The sequence below is a fragment of the Lynx canadensis genome, chromosome A1 (assembly GCF_007474595.2).
Source record: "Lynx canadensis isolate LIC74 chromosome A1, mLynCan4.pri.v2, whole genome shotgun sequence".
Lineage (NCBI taxonomy): Eukaryota > Metazoa > Chordata > Mammalia > Carnivora > Felidae > Lynx > Lynx canadensis.
In genome coordinates, this window is record NC_044303.2 from 85,588,770 (window position 1) to 85,606,556 (window position 17,787).

Consider the following 17,787-nt stretch of genomic DNA (forward strand, 5'->3'; position numbering starts at 1 on the left):
CTCCATTAAGGTACAGTGTGAGGGATTCCGTTAGAAATGTTCAGTTTCCCAGGAGGCCAGGGTTAACATTATTAAACACTATTTTAAAATGTTAATTTTATCCTTGTAACTGAGGGTTGTCTGAGCTATGACTTTTCCCAGGGAGTGGCTGGTTTGGACTCTTGGAGTGGAGCCAGTGGATAAAACCCTTCCTGGGCCTGCATCTTCTGACGCTGTAGAGTCCCTCCCTTCTGTGCCAGAGCACTGGCCCAGATAGCGTGTGCAGCTGGGGAAGAGAGCGCTGCTATCAGCGGGGCCAGGCGACTTCCAGCCTGCCATGGCCTCTGGGGCACCTGGGGAGCGGTTGCGCGAAGAGGCTAGGTGCCCGGTGTGTCTGGATTTCCTTCAGGATCCGGTCAGCGTGGCCTGTGGCCACAGCTTCTGCCTCAGGTGCATCTCGGAGTTCTGTGAGAAGTCTGACAGCGCGCAGGGCGGCCTCTATGCCTGCCCGCAGTGCCGGGGCCCCTTTGGGCTGGAGAGCTTTCGGCCCAACCGGCAGCTGGCCAGCCTGGTGGACAGCGTGCGGCAGCTGGGGCTTGGCGCGGGGCCGGTGGGAGTGCGCCTGTGTGCGCAGCACTGCGAGGAACTGACCCTCTTCTGCGAAGTGGACCAGGAGGCACTGTGCTGGGTCTGTGACACGACTGCTGAACACAGGAGTCACCACACCATGCCTCTGCAAGAGGCAGCTCGGTGTTACCAGGTGAGAGTCCCCGTGCGCACCCTGCAAAGCACACGTGGAGAGGCCCCCACTGCGAGTCTGCAAATGCGGCCCAGACATCCGAGCGGACTGAGCCACAGGTGTTAGTGACAAACCCTAGGGACAAACCCACATGATACTATCCTGATCTGTGCCCTTCCCACATCCTGTCTCTCACAGCCCACATTCAAGTTCGGTCTCCTTGCCTTATAGTAACCCCCTTTTGGGACCTCTATTCAGGAGTTCAAATGCACCCTTATTTTAGACTGTCCCTTTTCCCATGAAGCCTTCCCTAGCTTTTTAGTTTCATCTTTTTTTTTTTTAAGTTTATTTATTTTGAGAGAGAGAGCAGGGGAGATGGCAGAGAGAAAGGGAGAGAATCCCAAGTAGGCTTAGTGCAGAGCCCCTAGTGGGGCTCAAACCCATAGGCCTTCAGATCATGACCTGAGCCAAGTCAAGAGTTGGATGCTCAACTGACTGAGCCACCCAGGTGCCCCTTCTCTTGGTTTTATTCTTGCTGATGCTGACATTCTGGTTCCAACAGCAAGACCTCTGTGTGGAGGGTTGTGTTATCCAATTGGTTCTTGGTTACAGGTGTGTGTCTTTATTTTAAATACTTCTTTTTTTTTTTTTAATTTTTTTTTCAACGTTTATTTATTTTTGGGACAGAGGGAGACAGAGCATGAACGGGGGAGGGGCAGAGAGAGAGGGAGACACAGAATCGGAAACAGGCTCCAGGCTCTGAGCCATCAGCCCAGAGCCTGACGCGGGGCTCGAACTCCCGGACCGCGAGATCGTGACCTGGCTGAAGTCGGACGCTTAACCGACTGCGCCACCCAGGCGCCCCTTAAATACTTCTTAATAACTCCCAGTTGTATAATGCCTTGCTTTTTCATAATGCTTCTATGTTGATTAATATTGTCACCAAAACAATGCCGGGGTTTGGACACTTGTTAAGAATAGTGTCTGTGAGTACACAGCTCTGATCACTTGTAAAGTCTGCAGATGCATGTGTACCCTGAAGTAAGAGTCCAGTAGGTAAGCACACAGGCCAGTCTCTCTTCAACACCTATTTGGCAGCTGATGATGTGAGCATCCTCAATGCAGACAGGACTCGTATTGGAGTATTTGGCCCTCAAAGTGGCATCTGTGAAACTCTAACAGAATTTTCCCTACTGATGCTCTTCAAGAGTTCTTTGACATATCCTGATCATGTCTTTTTTTTTTTAATGCTTATTTATTTTTGAGGGAGGAACTGAGAAAAAGAGAGAGAGAGAGAGCAGAGGAGGGACAGAGAGAGAGAGGGGACAGAGGATCTGAAACAGCTCCAGGCTCTGTGCTGGAGCCTGGAGGATCTGTGTTGTCAGCTCAGAGCCTTGATGCAGGGCTCAAACTTACAAACAGTGAGATCATGATCTGAGCCGAAGTCGGATGCCTAACTGACTGAGCCACCCAGGCACCCCATCTGATCATGTTTAAATTCCCAACATCTGGAACAGCTACTACCACAAAGGAGATCAAAGTCATCATTAATCTACTGACATGTCTAACTGAATACTATCACAATGAAATAATTTGCAAACATTGAATTTCTAAAATAATAATAATGTTATTATTTTAATTTTGTTTTACTTTTTAAATTTTCTTAATGTTTATTTTTGAGAGAGAGACAGACAGAGCATGAGCAGGGGAGGGGCAGAGAGACAGGGAGACAGAGAATCTGAAACAGGCTCCTGGCTCTGAGCTGTCAGCACAGAGCTGACTCAGGGCTCAAACTCAGGAACCTGAGATCTTGACCTGAGCCAAAGTTGAATGATTAACCGATTGACCCATTCAGGTGCCCCTTAACTTTGTTTTAAATTAAGGTTTTGAGACATTTCTTACCTCAACTTCCTTGTTGACACACCTAGAAATATCTCTTAGTTTTTTTTGTTTGTTTGTTTGTTTTTTGTTGTTGTCATCTACAAAATTCAGGTGCCAGCTACTTTCTACCTACACTTTTAAAGCATGTTGTCCCTGCTTTCTTTTTATCCAGAAGTTACCTCAATCTAACTTGATTGCATGTAATATGTCTCAAGAAGTTCCTTATATTTCAGTAGTCCTTAATTAAATGCCAGATAAATATCTTTTAAACTCCTTCACCTGTCAGTCAAGACTTTCTAGGGCCCCAACTTCTGTTTCCACAGTTCTTGTCTTAACCAACCATGAGGTCCAACAAAACCAGCCTGATCACTGTGGTCCCCAAACAGGCCACATCTTTTTCCCCTCCTTGCTTTTGCTCACAGTTTCTTCTGCCCAAGGGAGCTTTCCTCTAAGTGTCACAGTTCTATTTCTTGCAAACACTAAAACCAATGCCACTTCCCCCATCTTGTCAAACGTTTCCATAAATTCTACTGCTAGTTTATGTAGAGCGCTATGGATAAGATTATAGAAGTTTCTTTTTAAAGTCAATTGTTGTTTAAGACTTATTAAATGGCTTTAGAAAGAGTCCCCCCCCCCATTTTTCCTAAGATTTATTGAATGACTTGGGACAAATTTAAAAATATGCATATTGCGTATCTTTATGGGTGTTCTCTGTAGATAAAATGTATGTGTTTATTTCTAGCAGTGGTTGAAAGGAGATATAGTTTCTGTTTTTTTTTGTTAATTCCTCATAAGATTTATGACATTCTCTATTTTCTTTTCATTTAAGCATTAGTAATTTGCAAGGTTTCAGTTGACCAAATAATAATAAACAATTTTCTTATTATAAATCAATAAATAATTTTAAGAAGTTTAAATATATAGATACAAGGAATAACATCACTTTTGGGGTGCCTGGGTGGCTTAGTCAGTTGAGCATCCAACTTCGGCTCAGGTCATGATCTCACAGTTCATGAGCTCAAGCCCCACATTGGGCTCTCTACTGTCAGTGCGGAGCCTGCTTTGGATTCTTTCTCTCCCTCTCTGTCTGTCCCTCTCCTGCTCACTCTGTCTGTCTCTCTCAAAATAAGTAAATGTTAAATCAGATTATTAAAAAAAAAAGGTATACACTTTCAACCAAGCACTAATTAAGATGCAATTTTGTCTACTGAACATTTGATGCTAACTAGTTTTTATATATCCATTGCAAGTATTTTTTTCCCAAAATTGGTGGCATATTATATAAAATACACTTATTTCAATTTATTTTATAATTGTGAATATTTCTTGTCATTCAGTATTTTGCAACACACTATTTTAGTTCCATCATGTTAATATAAAATATATTTTTCTCACTCTCTTATTGTTGACACTTAAAGTTACAATTCTACTATTTTGTTTATTTTATTTCATTTTATTTTATTACTTACTTAATTTATTTTGAAAAGCACTTGTTAGCATTTCAAGCTACCAGGATGCAAACTCCCAACACCCCATCACCACACCCTTAATCTTCTTCTCAGCTCTTCTGCTGAGGAATTTGACCTTCTCCATAACAGACTGTATTGGGACCTTTCTGTTTCCCCAAACTTTGTAGTAGCCGGATCATACCACATCAATGATAGGGGCAGCTCCAGTCTTGTTTCTCACAGCATTTCCCGGTGTCTGCTCACTGACGTGTCCACTGTTTATCAAGGCTAACAGTAGAGCAGACACTCTGGTCCTCTTTAAGTGGTAATGTCTCACTTATACCACCTTTTCCAAAGTAACCTGGGCAATATTTGTGGAGGTTAGTTGATAACTATGGTGATTCATGAGGCCAACATTACCCTGGCCTCCTGGGTGCTTCTGTGCTTCCCAGTGCAGCCATGGCTGTGGCTCATGTGGCCCCTAAGCTTCAAGATCTTCTGCAATATGGATGGTATGTCCACAGCCCAAAGGAAAGAGAGTCCTACTATTTTAAATTATGCTGCAATGAACATATATTTAGATAAACCTTTAATTATACCTGGCATTAATACTTAAAAATATATTTATATTTTACTTAATCCTTAATGAGGTTAAACATTTTTATGTGCTCACTAAAGCCTGTTTTAATTGATCTTTGTATTTCCTGGTTAACCTAGTTGATGCCAGGTACTGAAATAGGGCAGATACAATGGGTTCAGTGTATCTTTCCAAACAGGTAAAGCTCCAGAGGGCCCTGGAAATGGTAAGAAAGAAGATGGAGGAGGCCTTGACTCAGGAGGTCAATGTGGGGAAGAAAACTATCATTTGGAAGGTAAGAGATTCTTGGAACTTCAGGAGGCTTGCTTTTCTGAAAGATCCAAGTTTGGGTCATTAAATTACTGTTCAACCATTTTCCCTGCTCCAGTACTTTTCTTCCATTTATATACTTGCTCTTGGGAAACATCTCAGTGTCATCCTGGGTCATCCCATACCCGCAAATTACATCATGTATGCGTGTTCTTTTTATCTCTATTAATAGTACCCCAATCCAAATTGTAAATAGATAGTTTTACTGATCTTAATCTTACTATAATTTACTGCTCTATTCCTAATACCTAGAAAAGAGTCTCATACTATCATCACTAGTTTAAAATATATGTATTTGTGTGTGTATATGTATATATATATATATATATATATGTGTGTGTGTGTGTGTGTGTGTGTGTGTATAGGATGAATGGCATAATAAATACTTCGCAGCATTGATAGATATGAAATATAGCTAATAGTGATCATCTTACAGATAGGAAGATAATGTGAACTTTCACCTCTTTTCAGTAATTCATATATATATCTTTTTTTTTTACAGTTCATCAGTTTTTTCACTTAACTCTTCATACACACACACATGCATACACACATACCACACACAGTGATTTCAATCTGCAGTGATTTTGCCCTCTAAAGGATATTTTACAATATATGTAGATATTTTTGGTTCTCACAATTTGGCGGGGGGGAGTGGGCTTGCTACTGGAATTTCATGCGTGAAGGGCAAGCATGCTGCTAAACACCATACAAAGCACAGGACAGCCCATGGAAGCTCATAATTAAAAAAAATAAATTTAATGTTTATTTATTTTTGAGAGAGAGATACATCGTGAGTGGGGGATGGGCAGAGAAAGAGGGAGACACAGAATATGAAGCAGGTGCCAGGCTGTGAGCTGTCAGCACAGAACCTATGCAGGTCTCAAACCCACTAACCTTGAGATCATGACCTGAGCTGAAGTCGGATGCTTAACCGACTGAGCCACTCAGGTGCCCCATTTTTAAAAAAAAAAATTTAATGTGAAACTCATAATAAAGAATAGTCTGGTAAGATATCATTAGGGTCAAGATTGAGAAACTATACATAAAAGTTATATGTAAATAATATATAACATATATAGGATTTATTTTATAGAGTATTTCTATTATTTGTCTGTCTCCAAATAACCCTTATTCTGTGATCATATTCTATAATGTTTCTAATTATATTTTTAAGGTTATTTATTTTGAGAGAGAGAGAGAGAGAGAAAGAGCAAGCACATGAATGCACACCAGAGTGGGGGAGGGGCAGAAAGAGAGGTAGAGAGAGAATCTCAAGCAAGCTCTGTACTGTCAGCATGGTGATGAGCCCAACGTAGGGCTTGAACTCACAAATTGTGAGATCATGACTTGAGCTGAATGAAATCAAGAGTCAAAGGCTTAATGGACTGAGCCATTAGGTGCTCCTATATTTTTCTAATTCTTTCCTTACTCTTTTCTTAAAATTTTTGTTTTATACACTATCCTCAGACAGATATTTCCATAAGGACCATTTAGGCTACATTTTTCTTCTGTGTTGAGTCTTATCTTTTTCTATTGCTATGCAATATATAGTTAATGTATGTAGTTACATGTAGTTAAATACTTAATGATAATTTTTGTTCTTTTTGGGCTAATAATCCAAGTCTCTCTCCCTCCCTCTCTCTCTGCTCTGCTCCCCAACTTGTGCTCTCTGTCTCTAACATAATAATGATAATTAAAAAATAAAATAAAAAGTGATAGCTTATGCCCTTTAATCAAACCAAGGCATTATAATGTTTAGCAATGAGCCTGGGAATCCAAAATGAGAGACTGTGGGAGGTTAACTTGCCACCTATACTCAGTTTAAAGCTAGTTTTCCACATATCAGTATGAAGAGAATAAAATTTATGTCTCTGTGTATAATAATGCTGCATCAAAGCATATTCCTTAGGTCTATTTAAAAAATGTAGATGTGAGATTTGGGTGGAAATCAGTATTAATTTCCTGAAGTCAACTCTGCGGTAAATGGCCTGACAATCATTTATTTACTTTTGGGCTATACAGAGAATGTTAGCCTTAGGTTTCACAATTACAATATTACTAAGTAATATTCACATCTCTACTCTCTAAGACTCTTTTTCACATTTACAAATCTAGGTCTCTGTAAGCTCTTAAGTTATTTCCACCCTTTTCTCATTCTAGTGAATATTTTTTTTTTTAAATCAGGCTCTTTTTTGTTTAAGTTTATTTATTTATTTTGAGACAGAGTGCAATTGGGGGGGGGGGCAGAGAGAGAAGGAGACAGGGAATCCCAAGCAGGCTCTGCACTGTCAGCACAGAGCCAGACATAGGGCCTGAGCCCACCAACTTTGAGATCATGACCTGAGCTGATCCCAGTGCTTAAGGAACTGAGCCACCCAGATGTCCCTCTAGTATAATAATCTATAATGTATTTTATGTATAGTATAATAATGTATTTTAACTTCATTATGCAACTATTCCTTGCTAGTCATTCTGCTCAGCAATTTAATAGATATGCAATTTTAATTCCCATACCATACACCTGTTTCCCCATATTTTATTTATGTTTTATTTTATCTTAGAGAGAAGGCACAATCAGGGGAGAGGGACAGAGGGAGAGAGAGAGCATCTTTCTCTTTTTTTAAATTTTTTTAACATTTACTCATTTTTGAGTGACAAAGACAGAGTATGAGGGGGAGGAGTGGCAGAGAGGGGGGAGACACAGAATCTGAAGCAGGCCCCAGGTTCTGAGCTGTCAGCACAGAGCCTGATGTGGGGCTCCACTTCATGAACCGCGAGATCATGACCTGAGCCGAAGTTGGACGCTTAACAGACTGAGCCACCCAGGTGCCCAGAGAGAGAGAGAGAGAGAGAGAGAGAGAATCTTAAGCAGGCCTCATGCTCAGCAAGCTCGATCACATCACCCTGTGATCATGACCTGAGACAATATTAAGAGTTAGAGGTTCAACTGACTGAGCCATGCAGGTACCTCTCTCCATATTTTATTTTATTATTTTTTTAAATAAAGTTTATTTATTTATTTTGAGAGAGACAGAGTGAGTGGGGGAGGGGAAGAGAGAGAATTGCAAGTAGGCTTCATGCTGTCAGCGCAGAGCACACAGGGCTTGAACTCATGAAGTACAAGATCCTGACCTGAGCCGAAATCAAGAGTGGGATGCTCAACCAACTCAGCCACCCAGGTGCCTCTCCCCATATTTAAAATGGGGCTCCAAAACTTGCCTATAAAAGTGCCTTGCACCCAACTCCATGGCAAAATGGGAACCCAAATCCAACTGTCTTCTCAAACTCTACTGGCCTCTGGTTCCTGCATGTTGTTAAAATGCAGCCCATTCATTCACAGACATTGCCTCCAGCCTCACTGTCCCATACCTGCATGGGGAAGCCAGACGCTGTGCCCCCGCTGCTGATGCTCTGATCCCCTGTGTTACTCCAGGAAAAAGTGGAGATGCAGAGGCAGCGCTTCAGGCTGGAGTTTGAGAAGTATCGTGGCTTCCTGGCCCATGAGGAGCAGCTCCAGCTGCGGAGGATGGAGGAGGAGGAGCGAGCCACCCTGCAGAGACTGCGGCACAGCAAGAACCTTCTGGGGCAGCAAAGCAGGGCTCTGAAGGAGCTGGCTGAGGAGCTGGAGGAGAGGTTCCAACGCCCAGCTCTGGGGCTGCTGGAGGTAAGCCTGGGCGCCTCCGGCACAGGGAGGCTCAAGTGCCAGACCACAGGGACAAATAGCCGCTTTCAGAGACAAATCACATAGTCATTCATGCTTTTTAGCAAAAGGACACCCTAGAATGTATGTGTGAGGCACCTTAATTCGAAGTCCTAGCATCAGAATGAGAAGGGACCCTACACAATTCTATAAAATAGTTCATAGTAGAGAGAAAAGTTTAAGTATTTTTTAAAAAGTAAAATTAATTCGGTATCTTACCTATAAGGTTAACCAGAAAATGGACAATCTATGCTATGTTTCCTGCAAAACACTTCTTTTTAAATTTTTTAACATTTACTTTTTTTTTTTTTTGAGAGAGAGAGAGAGAGAGAGAGCGAGAGAACAGGGGAGGGGCAGAAAGAGAGGGAGACACAGAATCTGTAGCAGGCTCCAGGCTCTGAGCTATCAGCACAGACCCCAATGCCAGGCTCAAACTCATGAACCTTGAGATCATGATCTGAGCCTAAGTCAGACATTTAACTGTGAGCCACCCAGGGGCTTCACGAAAAACACTTCTTAAAACTTCATAGTCAATCTGTCAATGATGATATGCTGTATTTCAGTGATGGCCAATTCCAAAAGTCTTTGGTAATCCATTTCAATGTCAGAGCTGAAAATATGAATGATGGTTTAACTTGTTCAGCTTGAAGTTTTCCTGTTAAATCTTATGGCAAACACTAATTTCCTTGTCCATATTGCATGCCTATTCCAGGCAAAGTGAAGAGGGATTCAGTGGGTTTCGTGCAGTTTCCTTATAATCAGTAGGGATTATACAGCAGAGACACAAATAACAAGAAAAAATATTTGTTCTTAAATCCAGGAGGTCATCAAAATCCCAAGTGAACTGAGAAAGTCATTGTTGTTAATGTACGCATATTATCATGATAGAATCTACTGCAGTCAAAGATTTCTGGGCATATTTCATTCTGTCTCATCCCCAGTGACTCATCAGGATATTCTGAACTAAGTAATTCATATCATCCCTTAGCCACTGACCCACAGATTCCACCTTGTCTGAGTTAGTTCCAGACACTGAAAGTACCATGAAATAAATATTCATATTAACTATCTATATAATGTTTACAAGTACAATGAATAAACAGCACTGGTTACATAGTTGGGGAAGGTCATTGAATGAATGAACTTACAATGCATTTTTATTTATTTTGTCTATTTTAATTCATTTTGTCTTCAATATATCTGTATCTACACAAAATTTATTATTATTATTACTATTACTATGCTCATTTCCTTGTGAGCACACTAAGTATGAGAAAGGAATTAATTTTCTGAATTTCAGACAGTAAATATACACAGAAAGTTTAACATTTTCCTTTTTTCTAACTTTTATATATATTTTTAATGTTTATTCATTTTTGTGTGAGAGACAGAGTGTGAGCATGGGAGGGGCAGAGAGATAGAGCGAGACAGAATCTAAAGCAGGCTCCAGGCTATGAGCTGTCAGCACAGAGCTCGAAGCAGGGCTCAAAAACACAAGCTGTGAGATCATGACCTGAGTTGAAGTCAGATGCCCAACCGACTGAGCCACTCAGGTGCCCTTAATATTTTCAGTAATAATATTCATCATCTTATCTTACTATATCTCAAAACACACCATTACTTTTTTTTTACATTTATTTATTTTTGAAAGAGAGAGAGCACAAGTTGGGGAGGGGTACAGAGAGGGAGACAGAATCTGAAGCAGGCTCCACGTTCTGAGCTGTCAGCACAGAGCCAGATGAGGGGCTTGAATTCACCAACCATGAAATCATGACTTGAACTGAAGTTGGAAATTTAACCAACTGAGCTACCCAGGTGCCCCACAAAACACACAATTTAAAACTAGCATTTATTAGCACCAAAAGTTGTTAAAATGATTTATAGTACAAATCTTAGGGAGAATATATTCTAAAATTATTTATGTTGATTGTTATATCCACCTTTGCCTTTCTTCCTCAGTACCAGTAAGCAGCATTTTACCCTCCCACCCCCCAAAGCCTGCCAGTCCCATAAAAAATAATTATTTCCCTGCGTTTATGCCTTCTGAAAATTATCTACCACGTGGGTATTTTTTAGAGGGAAAAGGAAAATTTAAGGCAGGTGATTTATTTAAATAATCTCCTTTGAGATAAAATGTTGCTATTAGTTAATGACTTTCTTTTTTATCCAGTTAGTAAACCTACTTCCATATGAGTTTGTAGCTATGGTAGGTTGGTTCAACGAATGAGGAATTTGGGGTTTTCTTACAGAGACATTGGGAGTAATATTTTTTTGTCTATACCTTTCATCATCCCTCAAATGAATTCTGGAGACATTTATGGTCTATTTTTACCTTCATTTCATCCACATTAGTTACCAGAATGTATTTCTCTATTAAAATATCCAAATGTCAGAATTATCAATTCAAAAAATAATTAAGTTGGTTGATATCATAGGAGTTAACCTAAACTTTGTGTAGTCTGATTTTATTCAAATAGAGGCAAACTGATTCTATTATGTTAAAATTCATGAGAAAAGTCAACAGCCAAGTTTTGGATTTGGTTAAGAGAGATTCATGTCTCCTCTATTTTCATCTTCATAGTTAATTATTTCTGATCATTCCTAAAGAGATGTTCATAGTTTGTTTCCAATCTGTCAAAAGCAGTTCAGAGGGCTGACTCACACCTGCTTGTATTTCTCTTTTACTTTCAGGGTGTGAGAGAAGCATTGAGCAGGTATGTTTACTTTCTGAATCAGGGAATGGGTTTGGAGATGACAAGGAAGGTGGTTGATAAGTCCTACTGAGAATTATTGGTTCTGTGTCCTTCTCAGAAGTAAGGATGTCACACAGGTGGAACTGGAGAACATCCCCATGGAGCTGAAGACAATGTGTCACATCCCTGGGATGAGGGAAATGTTGAGAAAGTTCCAAGGTAGGCTGCGTCTTTGAGCTTGGAGAACTATGGAGCCCAGGGTTTGGCTGTTTTTGTAATGTGTTGCTGCAGAAGTCAGTCTGCAGAAACAAACAGAACCCAAAGTTTACTGACTAAAATCAGTAAAGGGCTATTTTTAAATCATGTCATTGGCTTCTTTCTGGATTGTGGAGGCTTTTGTTTCACCTCATCTCCCTCTGGGAGCCATGCAGATAGAGCCCAACCTCCTTTCCGTTGCTGGTAGCTTTGGGAAAGGGCACGGTTATGGTGATTTGGGCACTGCTTGTAAAGGCAACCACACTACAGTGGAACACTGGCTTCCCTAAAGATTTTATTAAGTAAAGTGAGTCACATGGCCATGCCGAGTTATAAGGGTGGGTGGGAGAGAACACTTTGTTCAGAAGAAAGAAAACTGGGATATGTGTATAATTATAAAAAATATCAGAGGTACTAACACACATTTTAGCTACATTTAGTTAGAACAACATAGACTTGAAAGTGTGTTTCTTAGTTTATTAACTGTGATTTGAGTAAAATTAGTTCCAATGAATATTCATTTCCCTGTTTATAAAATGCTGAAAAATGTATTATTGTTTGGAAGACTAAATGAATGATATTTGAAAGCAGAAAAATAACCAATATAAAAGCCTTAAGGTACATCCAATAAGAGATTTGATCTTTTTTAATTTTTTTTAACGTTTATTTTTGAGACAGAGAGAGACAGAGAATGGATGGGGGAGGGTCAGAGAGAAGGAGACACAGAATCTGAAACAGGCTCGAGGCTCTGAGCTGTCAGCACAGAGCCCGATGGGGGGCTGGAACTCATGGACCACAAGATCATGACCTGAGCCTCAGTCCGACGCTCAACTGATTGAGCCACCCAGGCGCCCCAGGATTTGATTTATTATTTGTCACTTGAGGAGGAGCCAATGATATTCAATCAATTACTTCTGTGTACAAATAACTGTGGTGACATAAATTTGTCTATTAGATTTGATTATTCTGTTCTTTAAAACAATATAGATTCAATATTTGTATTTATTTTTTTTATTTTGTGTGTTTTTAATGCTTATTTTTATTTTTGAGAGAGAGAGAGAGCACGAACAGGGGAAGTGCAGAGAGGCAGGAAAACACAGAATCTGAAACAGGCTCCAGGCTCTTAGCTGTCAGCACAGAGCCTGATGCAGGGCTCGAACTCACAAATTATGAGATCATGACCTGAGTCAAAGTCGAACATTCAACTGACTGAGCCACCCAGGTACCATTGTATTTATTTTTTAAAATTCACGTTATATGCAGCAATGAAAACAAACTGTGGCTAAATACTGGTTTCACTACTTACAGGGAGACAGCTTTGACCCATATTGAGAAAACCCATGTTACCAGTCCTGCTCCTGCTTAATGATGGGAAAATTAATATATACCAACTGCATGAATTGTTACAATTTATTAAACTCTCATAATCAGTGTCATAATATTCCCATTTCCTTTAGTGAATTAAATAATTAATGAATCAATTCAATAAAATGAATTTATGCCAGTCACTACTCTAAGTATTGAAATATATTATTGAACAATAACAAAAAATCCTACAAATCCATAACTTTGTGTTGTAAATATTTACTTAAATTATGCAAAATACACAGAATGTTAGAAGATTATGCAGAATATAAGGTAAGGGTAGCCAGAAGTTCGTGGGGTAGGGCATCTAAACTTGAATTTGACAATAAAGGAGGGCCCCTTCAGGGATAACTCATCAGATATCTAATCTGAAAGAAAACATTCCAGGCAATAGAAACAATGAGTGCCCATGCCTGAGATAGAAATATAGAAGATGTGTTTCAGGAACTATGAGGTCTCTGTAGCTGGGGAAGAATTAACAAGGGGAGAGTCAGAGAGGCCAAGACAAGACCAATTAGCACAGGGTGGTATGGGCAGGTCACTGTGAGCAGGAAGCTTTACCTTTGAGTAAACAGGAAATCAGTAAAAAAACTGTGAATGGGGGCGCCTGGGTGGCGCAGTCGGCTAAGCATCCGACTTCAGCCAGGTCACGATCTCGCGGTCCGTGAGTTCGAGCCCCGCGTCGGGCTCTGGGCTGATGGCTCAGAGCCTGGAGCCTGTTTCCGATTCTGTGTCTCCCTCTCTCTCTGCCCCTCCCCCGTTCATGCTCTGTCTCTCTCTGTCCCAAAAATAAATAAACGTTGAAAAAAAAATTAAAAAAAAAACTGTGAATGGAGGAATAGCATGATTATATTAATGTTTTGAGAGGCTCACTATGTATGCTTCACTGAGAATAAATTCAAAGGGGCAAGGCTTTATGTGGGAAAAGCAATTAGGAGCCTTTGCAATAATTCCATTAGAGATGATTGTGGATTGGATTGGAGTGGTACTGTTGGAGGCGCTGAGGTGTGTACAGAATCTTAGCATATTTTGAAGGTAGAGCTGGCAAGATCTGCTGTTGGATTAGATGTGAGTTGTCAGAGAAAGAGAAAAGTCTGAAATGACCCAAAGATTTAAATCTCTAGAGCTGGTGTAAGGAAGTTGCCATTTACATTGATGGTTAAAGGGCAGGTGAGGCAGAAGGAGGGGAGTTGGGTTTTGAGCATATCAATCTTGTGATGAGTATTAAATCTCAAAAGTTTGATGTCAGGTAGGCAAATGATTTTGCAAATATGGAGTTTCAGGAGAAAGGTCTAAGGTAGAGATATGCATTTGGAGTTGGTAAGCATATGAATGGAATTAAATTAAATCAATGAGCCAACCAGCCCAAGAACTATTGTGTGCTGAGACAGAAAGAAGACGTCCAGGTCCTGAGACCACTGGTTTCTCCAATGGCAGTGATGGAGAAGAGGAGAAAACAAGAAAGGGGATCAAGAAGGAGTGAGGAGAAAAGAGGGAAGGAAAGCATGATGATGGCTGCCTTTGGGAAAGAGAAAGGAGGTTTTTCAGAACAAGGGTATTCTCAACAGCATTAATGCTACACAGAAGTAATTTAAGGTGAACTCATCAGTGTGGAGGTCACTGAGGAGATGGACACGGACAGTTTGATTACAGTGTTGTTATATCATGATGAGCAATTGAATCTAACAGAGAAGGGTGGGGAAGGAATTGGAGACAGACCATATTAGAAACCATGTCACAGATTTATTTTCTTATAAATGGAGCAAGGAAGTGTGGTGGCTGGGAAATAATGTGTAAAGACATAACATACATCAAATACACCTAGCACAATTCCATGGAAAACCATGTCTCAGTCTGCTATTTATGACTTCTAGAATATGGAGAGACCACATAAGCTCTGATTCTGAGTCTCCTCAGCTGTAATGTGGGGATGATAATGGCCACTCTATGGGTGGGTAAATGCATTAGCAGAGATGAGGTATTATTTATGTGACCAACTCAGGTTTGGGTTTCAACACAAGATCGCTAGAAGTGGTCATTGGAATAGTATTTGTTATTATGATATTAAAAATAAAACTATGTTGATGAAATTTATTATTTTGAATATTTATAAGACAAGACACTGAATATTTTACATCCTTCCTTCTTCACTGAGATTTCACACATGCACAAGTAAAACTTCACATCAATCTGACTGGGACTTCACAGCATCAATATTGGTTTTCTATTGGTGTATAACAAATTACCACAGACTTAACTGCTTAAAACCTCACATGCTTATTAGCTCATAATTATACAGATCAGACATCCATGTGGGATCAGCTAATTTTTCTTCTTATGGTTTCACAAGATCAACATTAAAGTGTTGGCCAAGCTGGTCTTCTCTGAAGAGCCTGGGGAAGAATCCACTCCCAAGTTTATTCAGTTTATAGGCATAATGTAGTCCTGACAGTTGTAGGGCTGAGATCCCCATTTCAAGAATTTGTGTGATTATATTAGATCCACTCAGATAATCTTCCTCTTTTCAAATAACATAACATAATCCTGAGAGTAGCACCAGGGTCTGAAGGTCATGGAGCTCATCTTAGAATTCTGCCTACCACAGTAACATAACTTTGAAAGTAGTGGATTTCAAATTAATGAAATTTTCCTATGGATTTTGAGAAAAAAAAATAAATGTGGAAGATCTTCCTAAGAACACCCAAGTGCTCTGAATTTAGATGAAAGGAATCTAAATGGCCATGCACATGGTTTGTCATATTATCAATGGTTATGTTTTTATTGAGGCAATAATGAGTTCTGAATCATGTAGAGGTAACTGAGGAATACACAAGTGAGTGATGAAGAAAATAGTCAGCCACCTGCAAGGTAAAATATTTATTTCACTTTCTCTAGGAGTTAATAGAGAGAGAGAGAAATGGAGAGTATTATGGACTATTATCCATAATATTGTGGCTTCCTAAGTTTTTACCTGTCTTTTCTGACGTTTCATATGTCCCACAAAATTCTTCCCACAGTTGATGTCAAGCTGGACCCTGTCACAGCGCATCCTAGCCTCCTCTTGACTGCTGATCTGCGCAGTGTGCAGGACGGAGAGCTGTGGAGGGATCTCCCCAACAACCCGGAGCGATTTGATACATGGCCCTGTGTCCTGGGTTTGCAGAACTTCTCCTCAGGGAGGCATTACTGGGAGGTCATGGTAGGAGAAAGAGCAGAGTGGGGTGTAGGTGTCTGTCGAGAGACGGTGCTGAGAAAGGGGGAGACCACACCCTCTCCTGAGAACGGAGTCTGGGCCATGTGGCTGCTGAAAGGAAATGAGTACATGGTCCTTGCCTCCCCATCTGTACCTCTCCTCCACCTGGAACGGCCTCACTGCATTGGGATTTTTTTGGACTATGAAGCAGGTGAAATCTCCTTTTACAATGTAACAAATGGGTCTTACATCTACACATTCAACCAACTGTTCTCTGGTATTCTCCGACCTTACTTTTTCATCTGTGACACGATTCCTCTTACCTTGCCACCTATGACAGATGTGGAGTCAGAAAATTGGGCATCCAGGGGTCATCTTTACTCTGCTTCTAATGTTGGACATGATCATTCCTAAAATTCTGTTCCTGAGAATTTTATGCCTAGCAAGTTTTCCTGGAGTGGAATCGGGAGGATGCAAATATGCTAAGCCCCAAAATGTCCCCATTTAGATCAGCACTTTAATCCTTATTGCTATGGACATTTTTCCATGAGGACAAAACAGAAAATATGAAATATTTGCATCTGGAGCAGGATTACAGAGCATAATAATTTTAGAAATGCAGCAATCTCAAGTCTTTCCAGGTGGTGCTACAGATTTTCTTGATGAGGCTTTCTTCAAGTGAATGGACCTGGTGTTAAACAAAGATTTCTATACATTCATTATAATTTCACATTCATTTTTATATCCTTTTGTTCCAAGTCTTCGATATATTGAGAATAAGAAATGTCATTTTTTTTTTTTTAGAAATGGCAATTCCTAAATTCATGGAGAACAGTCCAATACAGCATCAGATCTATAATTCTGTTTCTCCCTCTCCTTATTTCCCTTCTCTTCTCTCATTCTTTCTGTGTGTTTGTCTCCGTCTCTAACTTTTTCTCTTTCTTGCTCTTGACTTTTTTTTCTGTCTCTACCTCTTCTTGTTTAGCCTTCCATTTTTTTCTAGATTAACAAATTTAGGACCATTTCTTTTATTCAATTTTCCTATGACTACATTCATTTACTCTTTGAATCCTCTTTGTACTGAGACTAATTTCTGAGGATTCTGGAATCCATTTCTTTCATTCTGATATAACTGATTACCACACCATACCCCTCTGAGACTGCCATTTTTCCCTTTATCTTTGGAGACATGTTTTAGAGTAGGAATTTCTCAAAATTCTGATGCAACTAGTTCTTTGACTTAGCCATTTACTAGTTTAAGACCTCAACACCTTTCTCTTTAGGTCTCAGCTACTTAATATGGTTCCTATATGTGGAAAAATGATATGGATCTTAGAATTCTATGGCAAATATTTAAGATCATGATTGATATGATTGGTTTTAATTAAACTTTCTACTTAAATACAATATAAAGATGATGATGACGATTATGATGATGATCTGCTAATAATATTTGACTTATCTTTAAAATATACTCTCTACTTTCCTAACAAAATTCTTAAATCATTGAAGGCTAACTTTGCTGTTATATTTCTCTGTATCTGTCTAATAAAAAATTTCGAGGCAAATGCTAAAATCCAAATGTTTAAGTGCCAAACAATTACTAATGAATGGCAAATTTAGT

The 17,787-nt window shown here is 39.9% G+C and overlaps 1 protein-coding gene across 1 annotated transcript; it reads left to right on the top strand.

The window, feature by feature from the left end:
- Positions 1-257: 257 nt before the first annotated feature.
- Positions 258-16,687, top strand: TRIM58 (tripartite motif containing 58). The gene is made up of 6 exons (XM_030314772.1): positions 258-739; positions 4,824-4,919; positions 8,391-8,621; positions 11,349-11,371; positions 11,469-11,569; positions 15,988-16,687. The coding sequence occupies exons 1-6, from the start codon at positions 317-319 to the stop codon at positions 16,575-16,577; spliced, it is 1,464 nt and encodes a 487-aa protein (XP_030170632.1). The 5' UTR covers positions 258-316; the 3' UTR covers positions 16,578-16,687.
- The last annotated feature ends 1,100 nt before the right edge of the window (positions 16,688-17,787 follow it).

Coding starts and splice junctions, on each gene's coding strand:
- TRIM58 (XM_030314772.1), top strand. CDS start 317: ATGGCCTCTGGGGCACCTGGGGAGCGGTTGCGCGAAGAGGCTAGGTGC. Junction 8,622..11,348: donor CAGCTCTGGGGCTGCTGGAG/GTAAGCCTGGGC, acceptor TTTTACTTTCAG/GGTGTGAGAGAAGCATTGAG. Junction 11,570..15,987: donor AATGTTGAGAAAGTTCCAAG/GTAGGCTGCGTC, acceptor TTCTTCCCACAG/TTGATGTCAAGCTGGACCCT.